General features: G+C 39.7%; 1 protein-coding gene across 4 annotated transcripts in view; it reads left to right on the top strand.

Annotated features, from left to right (window-relative positions):
• MTA1 (metastasis associated 1) overlaps positions 1–12,945 on the top strand; it is a 72,773-nt gene extending 59,828 nt beyond the window's left edge. For 2 of the 4 annotated variants that reach the window (XM_081872722.1, XM_081872723.1), the window contains 2 exons: positions 10,206–10,357; positions 12,332–12,945. In XM_081872722.1, coding sequence (XP_081728848.1) covers positions 10,206–10,357; positions 12,332–12,470 — 291 coding nt within the window. In that variant the 3' untranslated portion in view covers positions 12,471–12,945. Of the gene's footprint in view, positions 1–10,205; positions 10,358–12,331 lie in introns of those variants that run through there. The other 2 variants (XR_014159054.1, XM_081872724.1) reach the window with 1 other exon arrangement.
• Positions 12,946–17,816: the final 4,871 nt, after the last annotated feature.

Genomic DNA, 17,816 nt, shown 5'->3' with positions numbered 1-17,816 from the left:
ACTTTGCAGAATTTTGGCAAGAGGAATGGGGGGAAGAAGAGGAGTTTGAAATAACAACAGCTTTTCGGCTGGGCAGGAGGCAGGGCAAGAAACCAAGGGACTGTCTAATTACACTGAGATCTAAGGAAGAAAGAGATAGAATTTTGAACCTGCATTATCAAAAGGCACTGGTGATTCAGAACTGTCAAATACAGATTTTTAAGGACATCCCTAAATATATCTTGGAGGTGAGAACCTTCTATAAAGATTTGGTCGACCTGCTGAAGAAAAATACCATACCTTTCAGGTGGGAGTTCCCACAAGGACTATCCTTTAATTTCAAAGGAAGGAAGATTAAAATAAGAACAATTCAAGACAAAGAACAGTTTCTGGAGAGATACTTAGAAGACCTGCAGAAAGGAACAGTAGGGGAGAAAGAACCAACTGACATTGCAAATTTATCATTTGGACTCTTGCCACCACCATCGGAGGAAGAACAAAAGCTTGGAGCAGTTGGAGGAACAGGAACCTAATAACAAAATGTCTCTACAACTTCTTAGTTGGAATTGTAACGGTTTGAACCTTCCCCGAAAAAGACGCCAAGTTTTTCATATTTTGAAGAGAGAACAATTAGATTTAATATGTTTGCAAGAAACTCATATTGCCAGGATACACAGGAAATTGTTGATAAATAAGAGACTTGGACAGGAATTTATTTCATCAGACAAAGTTAAGAAAAGAGGTGTGGTGATCTACGCAAAAGTAAAATTGGCTCCAAAGATGATATTCAAAGATGAACAAGGAAGATACCTGGCAATTGAAATACAAATTCAAGGAGAGAAAATTTTGATAGTTGGAGTTTACGCGCCAAATGAAGGGAAGGCTGAATTTTTTAAGAAGTTGTATGAGACCCTAATGGACTATCTAGACTATAAAATCGTAATGATGGGAGATATGAATGGAGTCGTCTCCACAAACATGGACAAAGCACAGAGACAAGTGATTTCTAAGGAAGGGAGACTACCAAAGATTTTTTTTGAAATGACTGAAACTATGGACTTGATTGATATTTGGAGAACAAGGAACCCTCTTGAGAGAGAGGGAACTTTTTTCTCTGAAGCAAAAATGACATGGACAAGAATTGACCAAATTTGGGTTACTAGTAGCCTGGCGCCAAGAATAAAAAAAGTAGAAATCTGCCCAAAAACTTGCTCCGACCATAATGCTGTAAAGATGGAGATGAAATTAACAACAACTGGATCCTTTAGATGGAGAATGAATGACACCCTACTCAGAGACGAAGAGATTTATAAGAAGGCCCAAAAAACATTGAAAGATTACTTTGAGATAAATTTGAGAACAGAAGTGGAGAAAAGAACAATCTGGGACGCTAGCAAAGCCGTGATGCGAGGTTTCCTAATTCAACAGAATTCTATAAAGAAGAAAAAACAAAACGAGAGGAAAGAAAAAATCTTAGAAAAAATGAAAGAAGGAGAAAAGAAATTGAGATCTAAACCAAAGTCTCATGAGATTCTGAGAGAAATAAAGTATTATCAGATGCAATACATGGAACTGATGAATCAAGAAATAGAATGGAAGATAAAGCAAATGAGACAAAAGACATTTGAATCAGCAGACAAATGTGGGAAACTTCTGTCATGGCAATTGAAAAAGAGGCAGAAATTGAACACAGTGACAAGCCTAGAAATGGATGGGAAGATTATCCACAAACCTAATGAGATAAGTAATTGTTTTCAAAGCTTCTTTAAGAAATTGTATGCACAAGGGCCAGTTAACGAACAAGAAATAGAAGAATTTATTAAAAAATATGGACTACCAAAAATTTCAGAACAAAGTAAAATGATCCTGAATGAGAAAATAACAGAACAAGAAATAGAGGGTGCCATTCAGAATATGCAATTGGGAAAATCACCAGGACCAGATGGTTTGACTGCTAGATATTACAAGGTGCTGAAGGAATGGTTAATACAACCACTGAAGGAAGTCTGTAATGAAATTTTGGAGGGGAAAAAGGCACCTGAATTGTGGAAAGAGGCTTTCATCTCACTTATACCGAAAACAGAAACTGAAAAGAACCAGGTCAAAAACTACCGCCCTATATCTTTACTTAATGTGGATTATAAGATTTTTGCAGACATTTTGGCAAAAAGATTGAAGAGAGTATTGTTAGGGGAGATTCATAAGGACCAAGCTGGCTTTCTCCCAGGGAGACATATGTCAGACAATGTGAGGAACATTATAGACATTTTGGAGTTGCTAGAAGTTGACATCAACAGGAAGGTTGTTTTGATCTTTGTGGATGCGGAGAAAGCCTTTGACAATATTTGTTGGAGCTTTATGAAGAAGAATCTCCAAGGGATGGGGGTAGGCCAAGGCTTTGAAAACGGTATAGGTGCAATATATTCTAAACAAAAAGCAAAGTTAATTGTAAACAATGTGGTAACAGAAGAAATATCTATAGAAAAAGGTACACGACAGGGATGCCCAATATCCCCCTTGCTTTTTATATCAGTCCTGGAGGTTTTGTTAAATATGATTAGAAGGGACCAGTTGGTTAAAGGAATTCAGGTCGGAGTTAAACATTACAAGCTAAGGGCATTTGCAGATGACCTAGTATTAACTTTGCAACAGCCAGACACTAGTACTAAAAGAGTATTAGAACTAATTGAGACATTTGGTCAAGTAGCAGGATTTAAATTGAACAAACAGAAAACGAAAGTGCTGGAAAAAAATTTAACAATGGAAGAAAGAGAGAGGTTTCAGAGTGAAACAGGTCTGGAAATAACGAAAAAAGTGAAATATCTGGGGGTGAACTTAACATCCAAGAATGTCAACTTATTTAAGGACAATTATGAAAAGTGTTGGACAGAAGTAAAGAAAGATCTGGAAATATGGTCTAGATTGAGACTTTCCTTGTTAGGCCGAATTGCTGTTATTAAGATGAATGTATTGCCTAGAATGTTATTCTTATTTCAGACGTTACAGATTTTGGACAAGATGGACTGTTTCAAGAAGTGGCAGAAAGACATATCTAAATTTGTCTGGCAGGGCAAAAAGCCCAGAATAAAATTTAAGATTTTAACTGATGCAAAAGATAGAGGGGGTTTTGCCCTGCCGGACTTAAGACTTTATTATGAATCAGCAGCTTTTTGCTGGTTGAAACACTGGTTACTTCTTGAAGACACAGACATTTTGGATTTGGAAGGGTATGACAATAACTTTGGTTGGCATGCATATTTATGGTATGACAAGGCAAAGGTGTATAAAAGTTTTAAAAACCATATTGTCAGGAAAGCATTATACAATGTTTGGACTCGATACAAAGATTTGTTGGAAAGTAAAACTCCCAGGTGGTTGTCACCAATGGAAGCTAAGGCGGTGAAAAAACTTAATATGGACTCTAAATGGCCAAAATATTGTGAAATTCTAGAACAAGATGGTGAAAAGGTTAAACTTCAGAGTTATGAGAAATTAAAGTCCAAAGTTCGAGACTGGTTGCATTACCATCAGATAAATGAGACATTTAAGCAGGACAGGAAAATAGGATTCCAGAAGGAGAGGTCAAAATTAGAAACAGAATTGTTAGAACCCAATACAAAAAATCTGTCAAGAATGTATAACTTGCTGTTGAAATGGAATACACAGGATGAAATGGTGAAATCAGCTATGATTAAATGGGCACAAGACATCGGTCATGACATTATGTTCGCTGACTGGGAACAGTTATGGACCACCGGTGTTAAATTTACGGCATGTAATGCCTTAAAAGAAAACATAATGAAAATGATCTATAGGTGGTACATGACCCCAGTCAAGCTTGCAAAAATTTATCATTTGCCCAATAACAAATGTTGGAAATGCAATGAGACTGAAGGTACCTTTTATCACCTTTGGTGGACCTGCCCGAGGGTTAAAGCCTTTTGGGAAATGATCTATAATGAAATTAAGAAAGTCCTTAAGTGGACCTTTTCTAAGAAACCTGAGGCTTTTCTCCTGGGCATGGTTGGCCAATTGGTGCCAAAGAAGGATAGGACCTTTTTTATGTACGCTACTACAGCAGCAAGAATTCTTCTGGCAAAGTATTGGAAGATGCAAGAACTACCTACTCTGGAAGAATGGCAGACAAAGGTCATGGACTTTATGGGACTGGCAGAGATGACCGGCAGAATCCGCGACCAGGGGAAAGAGACAGTGGAAGAGGACTGGAAGAAATTCAAAATATATCTTAAAAATTGTTGTAAAATTGAGGAATGTTAAGATGTCAAGGGGTAAGAAGTAGAGAATTACAGCTGTAACTAACAAGCTTATGGAAACGTAATGAAAGGGAACTAATAGACAAACTGACTAAAGGGTTGCTAAAGAACTCCAAAATAAGGATGCAGCGAAAGGGAGGTATGGGGAAGTCGGAGGAAAGAAGGTGTATGAAAATAAGATTATGAAATTATACATGTTTAAATGTTTTGTATGTTTTTGTCTTGTGTTTTGTTTGTTTTTATTATGTGTTTGAAAAATGAATAAAAATTATTTAAAAAATAATAATAATAAAATAACTCTTTCGTAATAGAGGAAGATTACTACCACCAAAATTACATTACAGTGGTACCTCGAGCTACAGATACCTCAGGTTACAAACGCTTCAGGTTATAAACTCAGGTAACCTGGAACAGTTACCTTGAATTAAGAACTTTGTCCCAGGATGAGAACGGAAATCGTGCCGGCGGCAGCAAGAGGCCCCATTAGTGAAAGCATGCCTCTAGTTAAGAACAGTTTCAGCTTAAGAACGGACCTCCAGAACGAATTAAGTTCGTAACTAGAGGTACCACTGTATTGCCAAAAGTTATTTTCCTGTTTCATACACTACTGATTGAAATTTCCTCTGACAGGCCTTTGCTGCTGTTTTAATTTTTAATTAACCAATTAACAGCCACTTTAATTAGCTGTATTTTTATTTCTAAATGATGTTATATGTTTTGATGTTGAACATCTCCCCAATGTTTTGTGATTTTGCATTATAGACATGCTTTCATAAATAAATAAATAAATAAATAAATAAATAAATAAATAAATAAATTTATTTCTAGGATGTGATTAAAAGTGGAAAGGAAAGCTTATGGAGTTTAGTAATTCTGGCAAAAGGTCCAGATTGTGTGTGTGTGTGTGTGAGAGAGAGAGAGAGAGAGAGAGAGAGAGAGAGAGAGAGGGAGATGCATATGAGCTGTGTCCACCTATAACAGTTTACCTGGGATTGGGGAATGATCTCATTTGTTATTAGACAGCAACAATACTGTTGGCGGTTTGGGCAGGACTGGGAAATCACAGCTGACTTCCCACATCAAACATGAGGTTTCAGGTGCACTCCCTCTAATTCTGTGTAATGCACATTTGTGACTGGCACCCACAGCACTTTCTCAAAAATTTGAAGTGTGTCCACAAGTCCAAAAAGGTTGGCAACCCTTGGAATATACTACTCAAATGGTTATTAAGCCTAATTTAGAATCATAATTACATCACACAAGTCTCCATGGAGCTCACTTTCCTTCTTTGAAAACTATCCCTTTTATGTCTGTTATGCTCTGTTCTTTCAAGGATTAAAAATTCCTTTTTGAATTCTGGGGAAGGAAGCAATTGCTAGGGATTTTACCACTGCTTGTCTCATCATTACTTCCTTTTTCAGACTATCCTCAATTCATCCATGTACATAAAAACAAAAAACAATATTTGGGCTAGGCTGCACACAGAATCAGAGATCTACATGTGAAGAACCAACCTATTTCTGAAGCCAGACTAACGGAACTAATGTGAGAAAAGCAAATTGGTTTCAAAAAGTAGCAGACTTTACACAAACAGTATTTGCCACAAGTGGAGCATGATGGCCACATACATTATTTGAGCATTTTGTATTTATTCCATGAGGGCCAAGAGTGTGTCACCTTTCCAAAGACCCAACCGTTTGAAAACAGTATGGGAATCCAATATTTGGGTCAAAGCTGGGAGAGAGAAGACTTGGAGCAATCTGCCCATACAAATGGCATCAGCCAGAAATTAGCGCACCGAGCACCTCTGTGAAATTGTTGTTGTTGTTTAGTCGTTTAGTCGTGTCCGACTCTTCGTGACCCCATGGACCAGAGCACGCCAGGCACTCCTGTCTTCCACTGCCTCCCGCAGTTTGGTCAGACTCATGTTTGTAGCTTCGAGAACACTGTCCAACCATCTCGTCCTCTGTCGTCTCCTTCTCCTTGTGCCCTCCATCTTTCCCAACATCAGGGTCTTTTCCAGGGAGTCTTCTCTTCTCATGAGGTGGCCAAAGTACTGGAGCCTCAGCTTCACGATCTGTCCTTCCAGTGAGCACTCAGGGCTGATTTCCTTAAGAATGGATAGGTTTGATCTTCTTGCAGTCCATGGGACTCTCAAGAGTCTCCTCCAGCACCATAATTCAAAAGCATCAATTCTTCGGCGATCAGCCTTCTTGATGGTCCAGCTGTCACTTCCATACATCACTACTGGGAAAACCATGGCTTTATACGGACCTTTGTTGGCAAGGTGATGTCTCTGCTTTTTAAGACGCTGTCTAGGTTTGCCATCGCCTTTCTCCCAAGGAGCAGGCGTCTTTTAATTTCGTGACTGCTGTCACCATCTGCAGTGATCATGGAGCCCAAGAAAGTAAAATCTCTCACTGCCTCCATTTCTTCCCCTTCTATTTGCTAGGAGGTGATGGGCTCAGTGGCCATGATCTTCGTTTTTTGATGTTGAGCTTCAGACCATATTTTGCGCTCTCCTCTTTCACCCTCATTAAAAGGTTCTTTAATTCCTCCTCACTTTCTGCCATCAAGGTTGTGTCATCTGCATATCTGAGGTTGTTGATATTTCTGTGAAATTGCATTACATGAATGGTAACATATCTTTTGTGCTGAAGAGGGTATAGAATCTGAGAATCTTTCACTTCTGGGCTTGTCCACTAGGTCAAGCTGTCATCGAGCAAATATTACAGCCAGATCCAATGTTTGCACTCCTTTTCTGAACTCTGACCAACAGTTCTTTCATAATAATTTTGTGTTAATGATGTTAGCTACTACTTGCAGGGACTCCTTGTCCCCCACCTTGCATTTGCGCAGCCTGTTATTCCTAAGTGCAGAACCTTAAGATTTGTCCCTGTTGAAATTTGTGTTGTTAGTTCTGGCCCAGTTCTCTAATCTATTCTTTTTTTGTGTGAATTTGCATTTTATTTATTTGTTAACATTCTTATATTACATCAGTAAACATTGTCATATTACATTACAGGACTTACTATAATATAATTTCCAACATTTATACAAAAATTATATACAAATTTTATATACCTAGAAAGAAAATGAAACAAAAAAGGAAAGAACAAAGAGAAAAAAGAAAAACAACCCCCCCAAAAAAATAATAATATACATATCAACACACTAGCCTTCCTGTCTATCCCGTTGTATATTCCTTTTTTACAAATGAATGTACTCTTATTATTGTATATTTCTTTACATTTTATCTAATACATTCCTATATCAATATGCGCTCTTAGTCTTATTTCTCAACTCAGTCTCACTCCAACGTCAATCAAATGCTAGCATAGATAGCGAACCTTTACTGTATTTTTGAACATATGTTTTATATCTATCCCACTTTTCCATAATTTTTTGTTCTGAATTGCCCCTCAGGGTATTTGTTAACTGCTCCATTTCAGCAAATTCTTGTAGCTTGTAATGCCAGTCCGTTATTGTTGGGGCTTCATGTTCATTCCACCCCTTTGCCACCAAAGTCCGAGCTGCGGCCGTTGCATATATATATATATATTTTAAAATAATATTTATTCAAAATTTAAGAATAACAAAAAGAAGATAAGAAAATTACAAAATACAGAATACAAAAAGACATAACAACACCAAAAGAGAAAAATAAAAGTAGAAAAAACTAATTAATCCTTTGCATAATTTTCTTCCTTTACTTATTTCCTTGACCTCCTCTCACCTCCCAATTTTGTATTCTAATTCAGATCGTTATTTCAGCAAATCCTTCCAACCTTATTTTCATTTAAGTAGTTTAACATAATATATTACAATTTAACATCCTCTCTTTTCATCAATTTCATCAACTCATCTTTACTTAGTCCTTTATGTCATTTCAACCAAAACCATCTAGTTTTCTTTTTCCAACATCTTTCTAACAGTCCTTAATTTTACAATATTTTTGAAGATATAATTTTTTTCCAATCTTCTTCCACTGACTCTTCTCCCTGGTCCCGGATTCTGCCATGCAGCCGTTGCATATAAGAACACCTCCCTAAAGGCCTTCGGGATGTCCCTGCCAACAATGCTTAACATCATCTCGAATCCTGACTCTTGTCCTCTGTGGCATTAGTTGCTCCTCATTTTAAAAGTCTCACTCCTCTCCTACAGGGGGTGCCCCCCCGGCTCTTCCGACCAATAAGATCTAGAATCAGTTGGCCAGGTTGATTCCCTCTCCCAGGTGGGCATCTTAAAGACCATTTTTGCATTAGCCTGGCTTAAAGAAATGGTGGGGTACATTAGAGCCTTTCTTCACAGTTGTGACCTTAGATGTGACACCCCCAACTATGAAATGTGTTGATGCTGTAATTTCGGCACCCAACCGTGTCTTTATTTCCACCAGATTTTAAATCTTCTGTATGTTGCTTATATGCTGAATGGTGTTTGTTTTCTGTGCGGCCGCCTACTTTTATACAGTCAGTAGCACAGGAGTCTCTTAATCTCCGGGTCATAGATTCAAGCCCCAAGTTGGGCAAAAGATTCCTACATTGCAGGGGTTGCGAGCATCATGGTCCCTTCCAACTCTCAATTCTGTGATTCTATGCCAGGAGGGCACGATGTCTCTATGGTGCTATCTATTCTGTTGTTGCTACTTTTATTCTTTTGCTTTGCTTTGCTTTTCTAAACTGTCCTGGGAACATGATGAAGACATATTGAGTACCCTTCAAACTACAGTGGTGCCTCGCAAGACGAAAAGAATCCGTTCCGCAAGTCTCTTCGTCTTGCGGATTTTTCGTCTTGCAAAGCAAGCCCATTAGCGGCTTAGCGCTATTAGCGGCTTAGCGGATCAGCTGTTAAGCGGCTTAGCGGATCAGCTGATAAGCGGCTTAGCGGCTTGGGAAAAAGGGGGGGGGGAAATCCCGCAGGAACTCTCAAGACATTTTCGTCTTGCGAAGCAAGCCCATAGGAAATTTGTTTTGCGAAGCACCTCCAAAACGGAAAACCCTTTCGTCTAGCGGGTTTTCCGTCTTGCGAGGCATTCGTCTTGCGGGGCACCACTGTACATGAGAGAAAACAGTATTTTTTCCCCTTCTTCCCATAAATCTCTGCATGCAAGGGAGGCAGGAGGTTATTTTACCACTTCAGCTGTTGGGGATTAGAATTGGTTCACCCTTCTATTGACAGTCCGAGATGGAAGGCGAGGTAGTGTGCCCTTGAAACCAAACAATCTTTCTTGGTGAGCTTACTGGGGACGGTAGTGTTTGCACACCCAGCAGCCTTTTGTTTATTTTTTCCGTAAGATTTTGTTCAAGCTTTTTCATAAGACAGTCAGATGAAAAAAAGAATGTGAATAAAAACAAAAAAAAAAAACAGAGAAAGGGAAAAGAAGATGCAGAGTCCTCTCTCAAAGGTAGCTCTTTAATGCTTGTCACCCACAGATAGTGGTGGACCCTCCCAACATCTCCCCCCCCCCCTTTATATAGGGTCTCTGCTGTGCTCCAGTATAGTCGGGAGAAATTGGACCCCTCCAACTGCTAATGCTTTGCCTCCTGTCAGGGATATCTCACATGATATTGGATGTTCCCCTGCTTCCCATCAGAGCAGGAATTTACAGCAAGAAAAGTTCTCATTTTCTGTCCATTTAAGAGATACAGTGGTACCTCTGGTTGAAACGGGATCCATTACAGAGGCCCGTTGGCAACATGAAAAGAACGCAACCCACAGCGACGTTGCAATTCGCCATTTCTGCACATGCGCATGACATCATTTTGCGCTTCCGCGCATGCGCGAGCGGCGAAACCCGGAAGTAACCCTTTCCGGTACTTCCAGGTCACCGCGGGACATAGCCTGAAAGAACTTAACATGAAGCAAATGTAACGAGGTATGACTGTACTTGTTCCTAAAGTGGTTTCTGCAGGGACCCATAACGTTTTTGTTGTTCTTTATGTATTGCGTTAGGGACCAAGTCGAAACTTGCTACTCAATGGGAAATCATACCAAACAAAAGTCCGGTTAATCCGTGGTGGAACCATGTTTCCAGTGAAAAGGAAGAGGATGAACTGGATTGACGCTCCTGACGATGTTTTCTACATGGCCACCGAGGAAACCAGGTAGCATGTGCACTTCAGTAAGAGTCCGTTCTGTGATTCTATTAAGAGCGATCAAATGTAATTTACAATTGGTTGATGACTGAGCTTCTGAAAAGATAGAGTAAGATTGAAATGAATCAATAGTTTCTTTTTTTTTGAAAAAAATAGACCTGGTGAAATGGCCGTCTTCAACCAAAAGTTGAGTCCTCCTTAGCCTGCTGTGCTGAATTTACCATTTACAGGTGAAACTCGAAAAATTAGAATATCGTGGAAAAGTTCATTTATTTCAGTAATTCAACTTAAAAGGTGAAACTAATATATGAGATAGACTCATGACATGCAAAGCGAGATATGTCAAGCCTTTATTATAATTGTGATGATTGTGGCGTACAGCTGACGAAAACCCCAAATTAACAATCTCAGAAATTTAGAATATTGTGAAAAGGTGCAGTAGCTATTCAATCCATAACACCTGCAATGGGTTCCTGAGTCTTTAAATGGTCTCTCAGTCTGGTTCAGTAGGAAGCACAATCATGGGGAAGGCTGCTGACCTGACAGTTGTGCAGAAAGCCATCATTGAGACCCTCCCTAAGGAGGGAAAGCCTGAAAAGGTAATTGCAGAAGAAGTTGGATGTTCCCAAATTGCTGTAATGAAGCACATTAATGGAAAGTTAATGGAGGGTCTCAATGACGGCTTTCTGCACAACGGTCAGGTCAGCAGCCTTCCCCATGATTGTTCTTCCTACTGAACCAGACTGAATTCATGACAGATGGACATCCAACCTCTGCTTAAAAACCAGTAAAGTTTTACGAAACACATTTTAGCAAGCAAGCAAAGTTAAATGAGAATTGGATAGTAAAACACGTGTAACAGAATACATAAAACACATAACTAAGTGCCACAGGTTGTGAGGCCAGACACACAGGTTCTCATGAGTTGGGAAGCTTTTAATGCAAACTTAGCTGTATTGAACATAACAGGCTTATCCATGCTAAGCAGCAGACCTTTCATTTTGTCAATGTCACTAAGGATGGCAATCGGCTCTAAGAATTTCTTTAATAATTTGCCATTGGAATTCAATACAGCTTTCAGCAGAACATTGCTGCAGAAGACAGAATTGGGATTCAAGTTGACCTTAACGGTTTGAAGAACTGAGCCCAAACTAACAAATAGAATTTCAATAGGAACATCTGTAAGGTTCTGCCCTTAGGCAGGAAGAACCAGATGCACAAATATAGAATGGGGGACATCTGGCTTGCCAGTAGTACATGTGAAAAGGATCTAGGGCTTAACTGAGTTAACTGATGCAGCAGCCAAAAAAGTAAATGCTATTCTAGGCTGTATCAACAGAAGTCTAGTGTTCAGATCAAGGGAATTAACAGCACCACTTTTTTTTAGGACCCAGCCTATTTTTGTGATTATAGGTTGTTTTAAACTGCTTTTAATGCTGTGTTTTAAATTATTGCAACCCGCCTTAGGGTGAAAAGCGGACAATAAATTAAAATAATAATAGAACAAAGGAAACAGCATGTTTATACAGCCCCCTAACTGAACAGATGCGGGTGGGATGCAGGTGGCGCTGTGGGTTAAACCACAGAGCCTAGGACTTGCTGATCAGAAGGTCGGAGGTTCGAATCCCCGCGACGGGGTGAGCTCCTGTTTCTCGGTCCCTGCTCCTGCCAACCTAGCAGTTCGAAAGCACATTAAAGTGCAAGTAGATAAATAGGTACCGCTCCGGCGGGAAGGTAAACGATGTTTCCGTGAGCTGCTCTGGTTCGCCATGCTGGCCACATGACCCGGAAACTGTACGCCAGCTCCCTCGGCCAATAAAGCGAGATGAGTGCCACAACCCCAGAGTCTGTCACGACTGGACCTAATGGTCAGGGGTCCCTTTACCTTTAACTGAACATATCTTGAAGCAACTGATAAAAACAGGAAAAGAAAGTTACTAGCATCTAGTCTCGTGACAAGGTTTTCTTTTCATTCTCTCCCAGGAAAATCCGGAAGTTGCTTTCTTTCTCTGAAGCGAAACAAGCTGCAAGACGGCCTTACAAGCCTATTGTCCTCTGGCCAGTAGCAGGTTTACATCTACAGCAGCCTGTGAATGATGAGCCAATAATCATTGAGGACTAAAACGAACCTGACTAGCCCTTGAAACACTGATGGAGTTGCCAGAGAACTTTTCCCAACTCCCACATACTGTGCTGCAAGTTCTGTGGCCGCAGAATGGGAATCCGCTGCTGATGAATGAGAAGGAACAAAACTACGCCAAGACGGGTCCAAGATGGAAGTTGGGCCTGCTCTGGTTCTTGATGGCCACAGATGACACACACCTGCTCTTTCTCCTTTAGCCGATTTTCTTTTGCTTGTAGTTTATTCTGCTCTTTTTGTAAGCAAGTGGAAAGCAATGTAAATGTAACTTATTGGAGACATGGATATTCCGCATATTCTGTTTTTCTCTTTTCGTAAAGCAAGACCCTCCATTTTATGAGACGGTTGTGTCGTGTTTGTGTGTTTCTGTCAACAGTACCATTTTGTGTTTATTTCTTTGTAGATAAAAGTGCCAATGTCTGTCTGTTACACCTGGAAATATAGGATTTAGAAACCAGCTACAGGTTCTTGCTCCTGGTTCCTTTTGGTTTTAGGAAATGTGTGGCAGTTTTGCCTCTACATGGACGCATAACAGGGAGTTCCAATGGACAGTATGAGTATTCTGCTACAAGGGGCCCCTTGTGTGTGTGTTTGAAACGAGCTGTTTCAGCATGAAACATCTAGCATTTAAAGCTGTCCCTCATCCCAAGTAGGAATATTCTTCTTGATCTCTCTGCGGTTTCATGTATAGCATGGGTAGGCAAACTAAGTTCCGGGGGCCGGATGCAGCCCAGTTGCCTTCTCAATCCAGCCCACAGACGGTCCGGGAATCAGAATGTGTCCTTTTATTTAAAATGCATCTCTGGGTTATTTGCTGGGCCTGCCTGGTGTTTTTACATGAGTAGAATGTGTGCTTTTATTTAAAATGCATCTCTGGGTTATTTGTGGGGCATAGGAATTCATTCATTCCCCCCCCCCCCAAAAAAAATATAGTCTGGCCCCCCACAAGGTCTGAGGGACAGTGGACCGGCCCCTTGCTGAAAAAGTTTGCTGACCCCTGATGTATAGGATTGATTGCTGTCACAACAGCAGCCACACAGGGAAATCTAAGGGGATCTCTTGTCATTATGGGTTTTTTTTTTAAGTCTATTTTGCGGGTAGGGAGTTAATTATGGAGCCTTTACTTTTAAGTTGAGAAATACAGTGGTACCTCGGGTTAAGTACTTAATTCGTTCTGGAGGTCCATACTTAACCTGAAACTGTTCTTAACCTGAAGCACCACTTTAGCAAATGGGGCCTCCTGCTGCTGCTGTGCCGCCAGAGCACAATTTCTGTTCTTATCCTGAAGCAAAGTTCTTAACCTGAAGCACTATTTCTGGGTTAGCTGCGTATGTAACCTGAAGCGTATGTAACCCGAGGTACCACTGTACCTCGCTTTCTGTGTTCCAGTATTTTCCCCAGCATGGCTGCAATATAGCAGGCATTATTTAAGTGCCCTGGTTATAGGGGCCTGGTTCCCATCTTGGAGAGGCACTGCCATTCTCCAGCAATTTTGGGTTATGTTTGGAAAGTTCTGCTTCCCAGCAAGAATGATACCAAGGTTTCCTCTCAGTTTGTCTTGCCGACAGGCAATATCTGGCTATATCAATTTGAATTTTACTTTAGCATCTCATTTAATTTGTGGGAGAAATGCATGTTTTCAGGCAGGGACTCATTCCATACTTGTTTGTACACTGACCCAAATCCTGGACAAAAAAGAGTTTTTTTGAGGAGAGAAGGCCTTCATCTCTAGCTGGAGCTTTCAGGACTTGGCTTCTCCCTTCTTCACCAAAGTTACCAACAACTGCTATATTTAATAGATCTGGACCTCAGTGGTTTTACATCCAGAATAAAAGGTGTTCCTCCTCTGAAGGAGCCGGCACCTCTCTCCTTTGAAAGCCTGTGAACATTTCTAGTGAACCCTCTCACTGCATCATTATATGAACCAGAAAGACAGCTCTGACTTTTTTCTATAAAATTATACAAGATTAATTTAAATCTAAGCCAAATCTCACTGCTAGAATTTCTGCCCATGACTTGTTAGGCATCCCCGCCACATATGGAGAACATTTGCAGGAGGAGCATTATACTTCTTACAAATAAATTGTGTTACAGGAAACTTGTTGAGCCTCATGGGCACAAAACAAAATAGATTTCAAAACGTAACATAAAATTCAGTCATACTTTAAAAGGTTTTAACATATATACATAAAGAAATAAAAGAAAATCCTTAAAACACATACCCCAAATTTAAGTTGTCACAGATGTCATCAAATTTTTTAAAATTCGTGAATTATTCAGAGAAAGAACACAGACAAAACTCGGATCAGGACCAGGCCAGGATATCTGCATTTAACCAAGCAAAATGCCCTACTCACTTTACCATACTACAGTAATCTTGCTTGTCACAGACCATAATAGTTGTGTTAGGTTATTGTTTATTCTTTGTTACGTACCTTGGAAAATCAATAAAAAGAGTTTCAAAAAAAGAAGACAAATTTATACTTGGAAATATTAAAACTAGAGCAAAGTCTCTTCACCTGAGCTTGTCTGTTTCCCTGGCACATCCCCCTCAACTGTCAGTTGTGATGGTCAAATAAATCATAGATCTGCATATCTATACCTTCAGGTATAGGGCGGTATTTAAATTAAATTAAATATCTTCATGGTATCAACAGTTGAATACTTCCATCCACTGATGAATTAATATTCTTAATGCCTCCAAAGTAATATTTATCATAATCCACATGAGAAGAAATCCTGGATCAATTAACCACTTATTTGATTTTGTATCACAGTTATTTAAAGTTAGACTTCCCGTGCAAAAGAAAATAGCTTATTTTGATTCCCTTGGGATTTGGTTCCTTTAGTGAAGGAGATTTTGCTGGGTTTGGGGCTTCACAACATCTGGATATATGTCCTCCTTCATTACATCTGAAACAAATAAGTTTCGGATGGAGCCTTGGCTTTTTTCTGAAATTGGGTTTTTCGTTCCTTTCTCAAACGAACAATGACATCAGTTAGGGTTACTTTTGCCTTTGTTACTCCAAAAAGTAGCAGACTCTCAGTACATCATCCACTTTAAAATCTGCTTGTTCCAGTTCCTCAATAATGGCTAGGAACTCATGATTGTTAGTCTTTCTTGGACTCAAGCTTTAATTTGAATAGTTCCTTCGAGCTGGATGAGAATGTGTGCTTGTAAATACGAAAGACTGGTAAATTGTCAGTCATCTCGGTAGCAGTATCACAATGTTTAGCGTGGACCATCTGGGTGTCTGAAAAACTATCCAAATTAATAGACACTGCTATGTCATTCTGCTGTTCCCATTTTATTAATTCTGCACCAGCTCTAGGCTTTTCTTCCTCGATGCAAGCTATAATGGCTCTTACTTTCATAATGGTTTCCAACCTGTTCCATTGAGTAAAATTAAGCAGTCTGCAGCTTTGAGCAGCAACAAGATTTTGGCTGTCTTATCGTAAAAAGAGACACTTCTAAAAAAATCTCCAACAAAGAAAAAAAACTTCTGCCTACTGCAGAAGAGGGAGAAAAATCTTTCTCCACTCTAAAAAAACAAGTTTTTAAATTCCTTCAACAAGCTGAAATCCTGCATAATATTCCTCACTAGAATCTCAACAAAATATTGCACATTCTGAGCCCATAACCTGTGTAGTTATTTGATTAGTTTAGTAAAGAAGAATTTGCTGGATCCCTAGATCCAAATGTAAGGCAGAATACTCTCTGGTAAGAGAGAGCCCCAGGAGAGCTTTTAAAGCAAAACATGCAGCAAAGCATTTACAGACCCTTTAAATATCCTGTTTTAATGCACTTTTTAAATTGTTAATCACTAAAGGTGAGGGGGCGTAACCTAGCTAAGTCTAGGAAAACAGCTTACTCTATGGTCTTAACCCCTTCATGCATTAACTAGAGCTAAGCATGCTGAATGAGACTGACCTTCCCACATAAACTTCCTAAAAGCCAGGAACTCTGGAGACCAACACACCCTGCGTTTCTGAGACAGTTACCTTATAAATTGCAGTGTAAAGGCAGCCCTTTACTCCCCAAGTATCCCATATCTCAGAAGAGCGTGCTGGACTTTCACAACACTGGTCCGAAACTTTCAATAGCATAGGCTCCAGGCGTCTCGGCACAAGGGGATTCCAGAACCCTGAGGTTGGCAGACACGCACACTGCAGTGGTCAGATTAGGAAACTATATTGAAAAAAGTAGGGGGAAAGCAGGCAGAAGGTTGGAACAAGACCACGCAATAAACCAGAGCCCTGTGGCTCTAAAACGACTAATCCTAGCCTATTCATTACAATATAGCTGTTTGGTTTACTCATAATCAGCAAAGATGGCCAGCTCTGTCGAAAGTTGTGCCCATCTCTCAGGTATGGGGTGTGTGGATATGATATATCCAGTCTCTTTGTTTTCAAAAGAACTTTACTTTCAAAAACATAACTGAGAAGAACATATCTACAATCTCCTGCCTATTCACTTTGTTCCTTATAGAGAGCACAGGGTTCGTCCTCTTTCTGCTTCACCCTAGACAGACCATACCACCCTTGGAAGAATCCAGGGAAACCTCTCTAGGAAGCCATTCTCCTCAAATCGGCACACCCAGACGGAAGAAACAGAAAAAGCTGTTAAAGACGACAGTTCCTGGAATAAGAGTCACAAGAGAATGGAATGCCTCTCTCATGTGACTCAGCCAATCGCATGAGAGAGCTACTGCCAAAAGAAAAACACCTTGCGAAAAAATACACAGCAATTCAATAGAAGCAAATAATAATAATAATAATTTCTTATTTGTACCCAGCCCATCTGGCTGGATTTCCCCAGCCACTCTGGGCGGCTTCCACAAAGACCAAAAATACACTAAGATGTCACACATTAGTGTTAAAAGAATTCTAGAAGAAATAGATCAATTTGGTCAAGTTGCAGGATTTTATCTAAATAAAAAAAGACTAAAATTATTGCTAAAAATATGAACCAAGAACTAATAGATGTAATGCAACAACAGACAGGGATTGAAGCGGTGAATAAAGTGAGGTATTTAGGAATATGGTTAACCCACAAAAATATTGACTTGTTTCAAAATAATTATTTACCTGTGTGGAATGGAATGAAAAAGGATCTGGAGGTGTGGGGAAGATTGAAGTTATCTTTTTGGGGGAGAATAGCAACGATTAAGATGAGCGTGCTGCCAAAGATGTTATTTTTATTTCAATCACTACCGATAATCAAGGGGGCATTAGTATTTAAAGAATGGCCAAAAACAATTTCAAGATACATCTGGCAGGGCAAGAAGCCAAGGATTCAGTTTAAATTACTAACAGATGCGAAAGAAA

Source organism: Podarcis erhardii, assembly GCF_964252035.2.
Source record: "Podarcis erhardii genome assembly, chromosome: 8".
Classification (NCBI taxonomy): domain Eukaryota; kingdom Metazoa; phylum Chordata; class Lepidosauria; order Squamata; family Lacertidae; genus Podarcis; species Podarcis erhardii.
The sequence above is the reverse complement of the archived record's forward strand: the minus strand, read 5'-3'. Positions and strand labels throughout refer to the sequence as shown.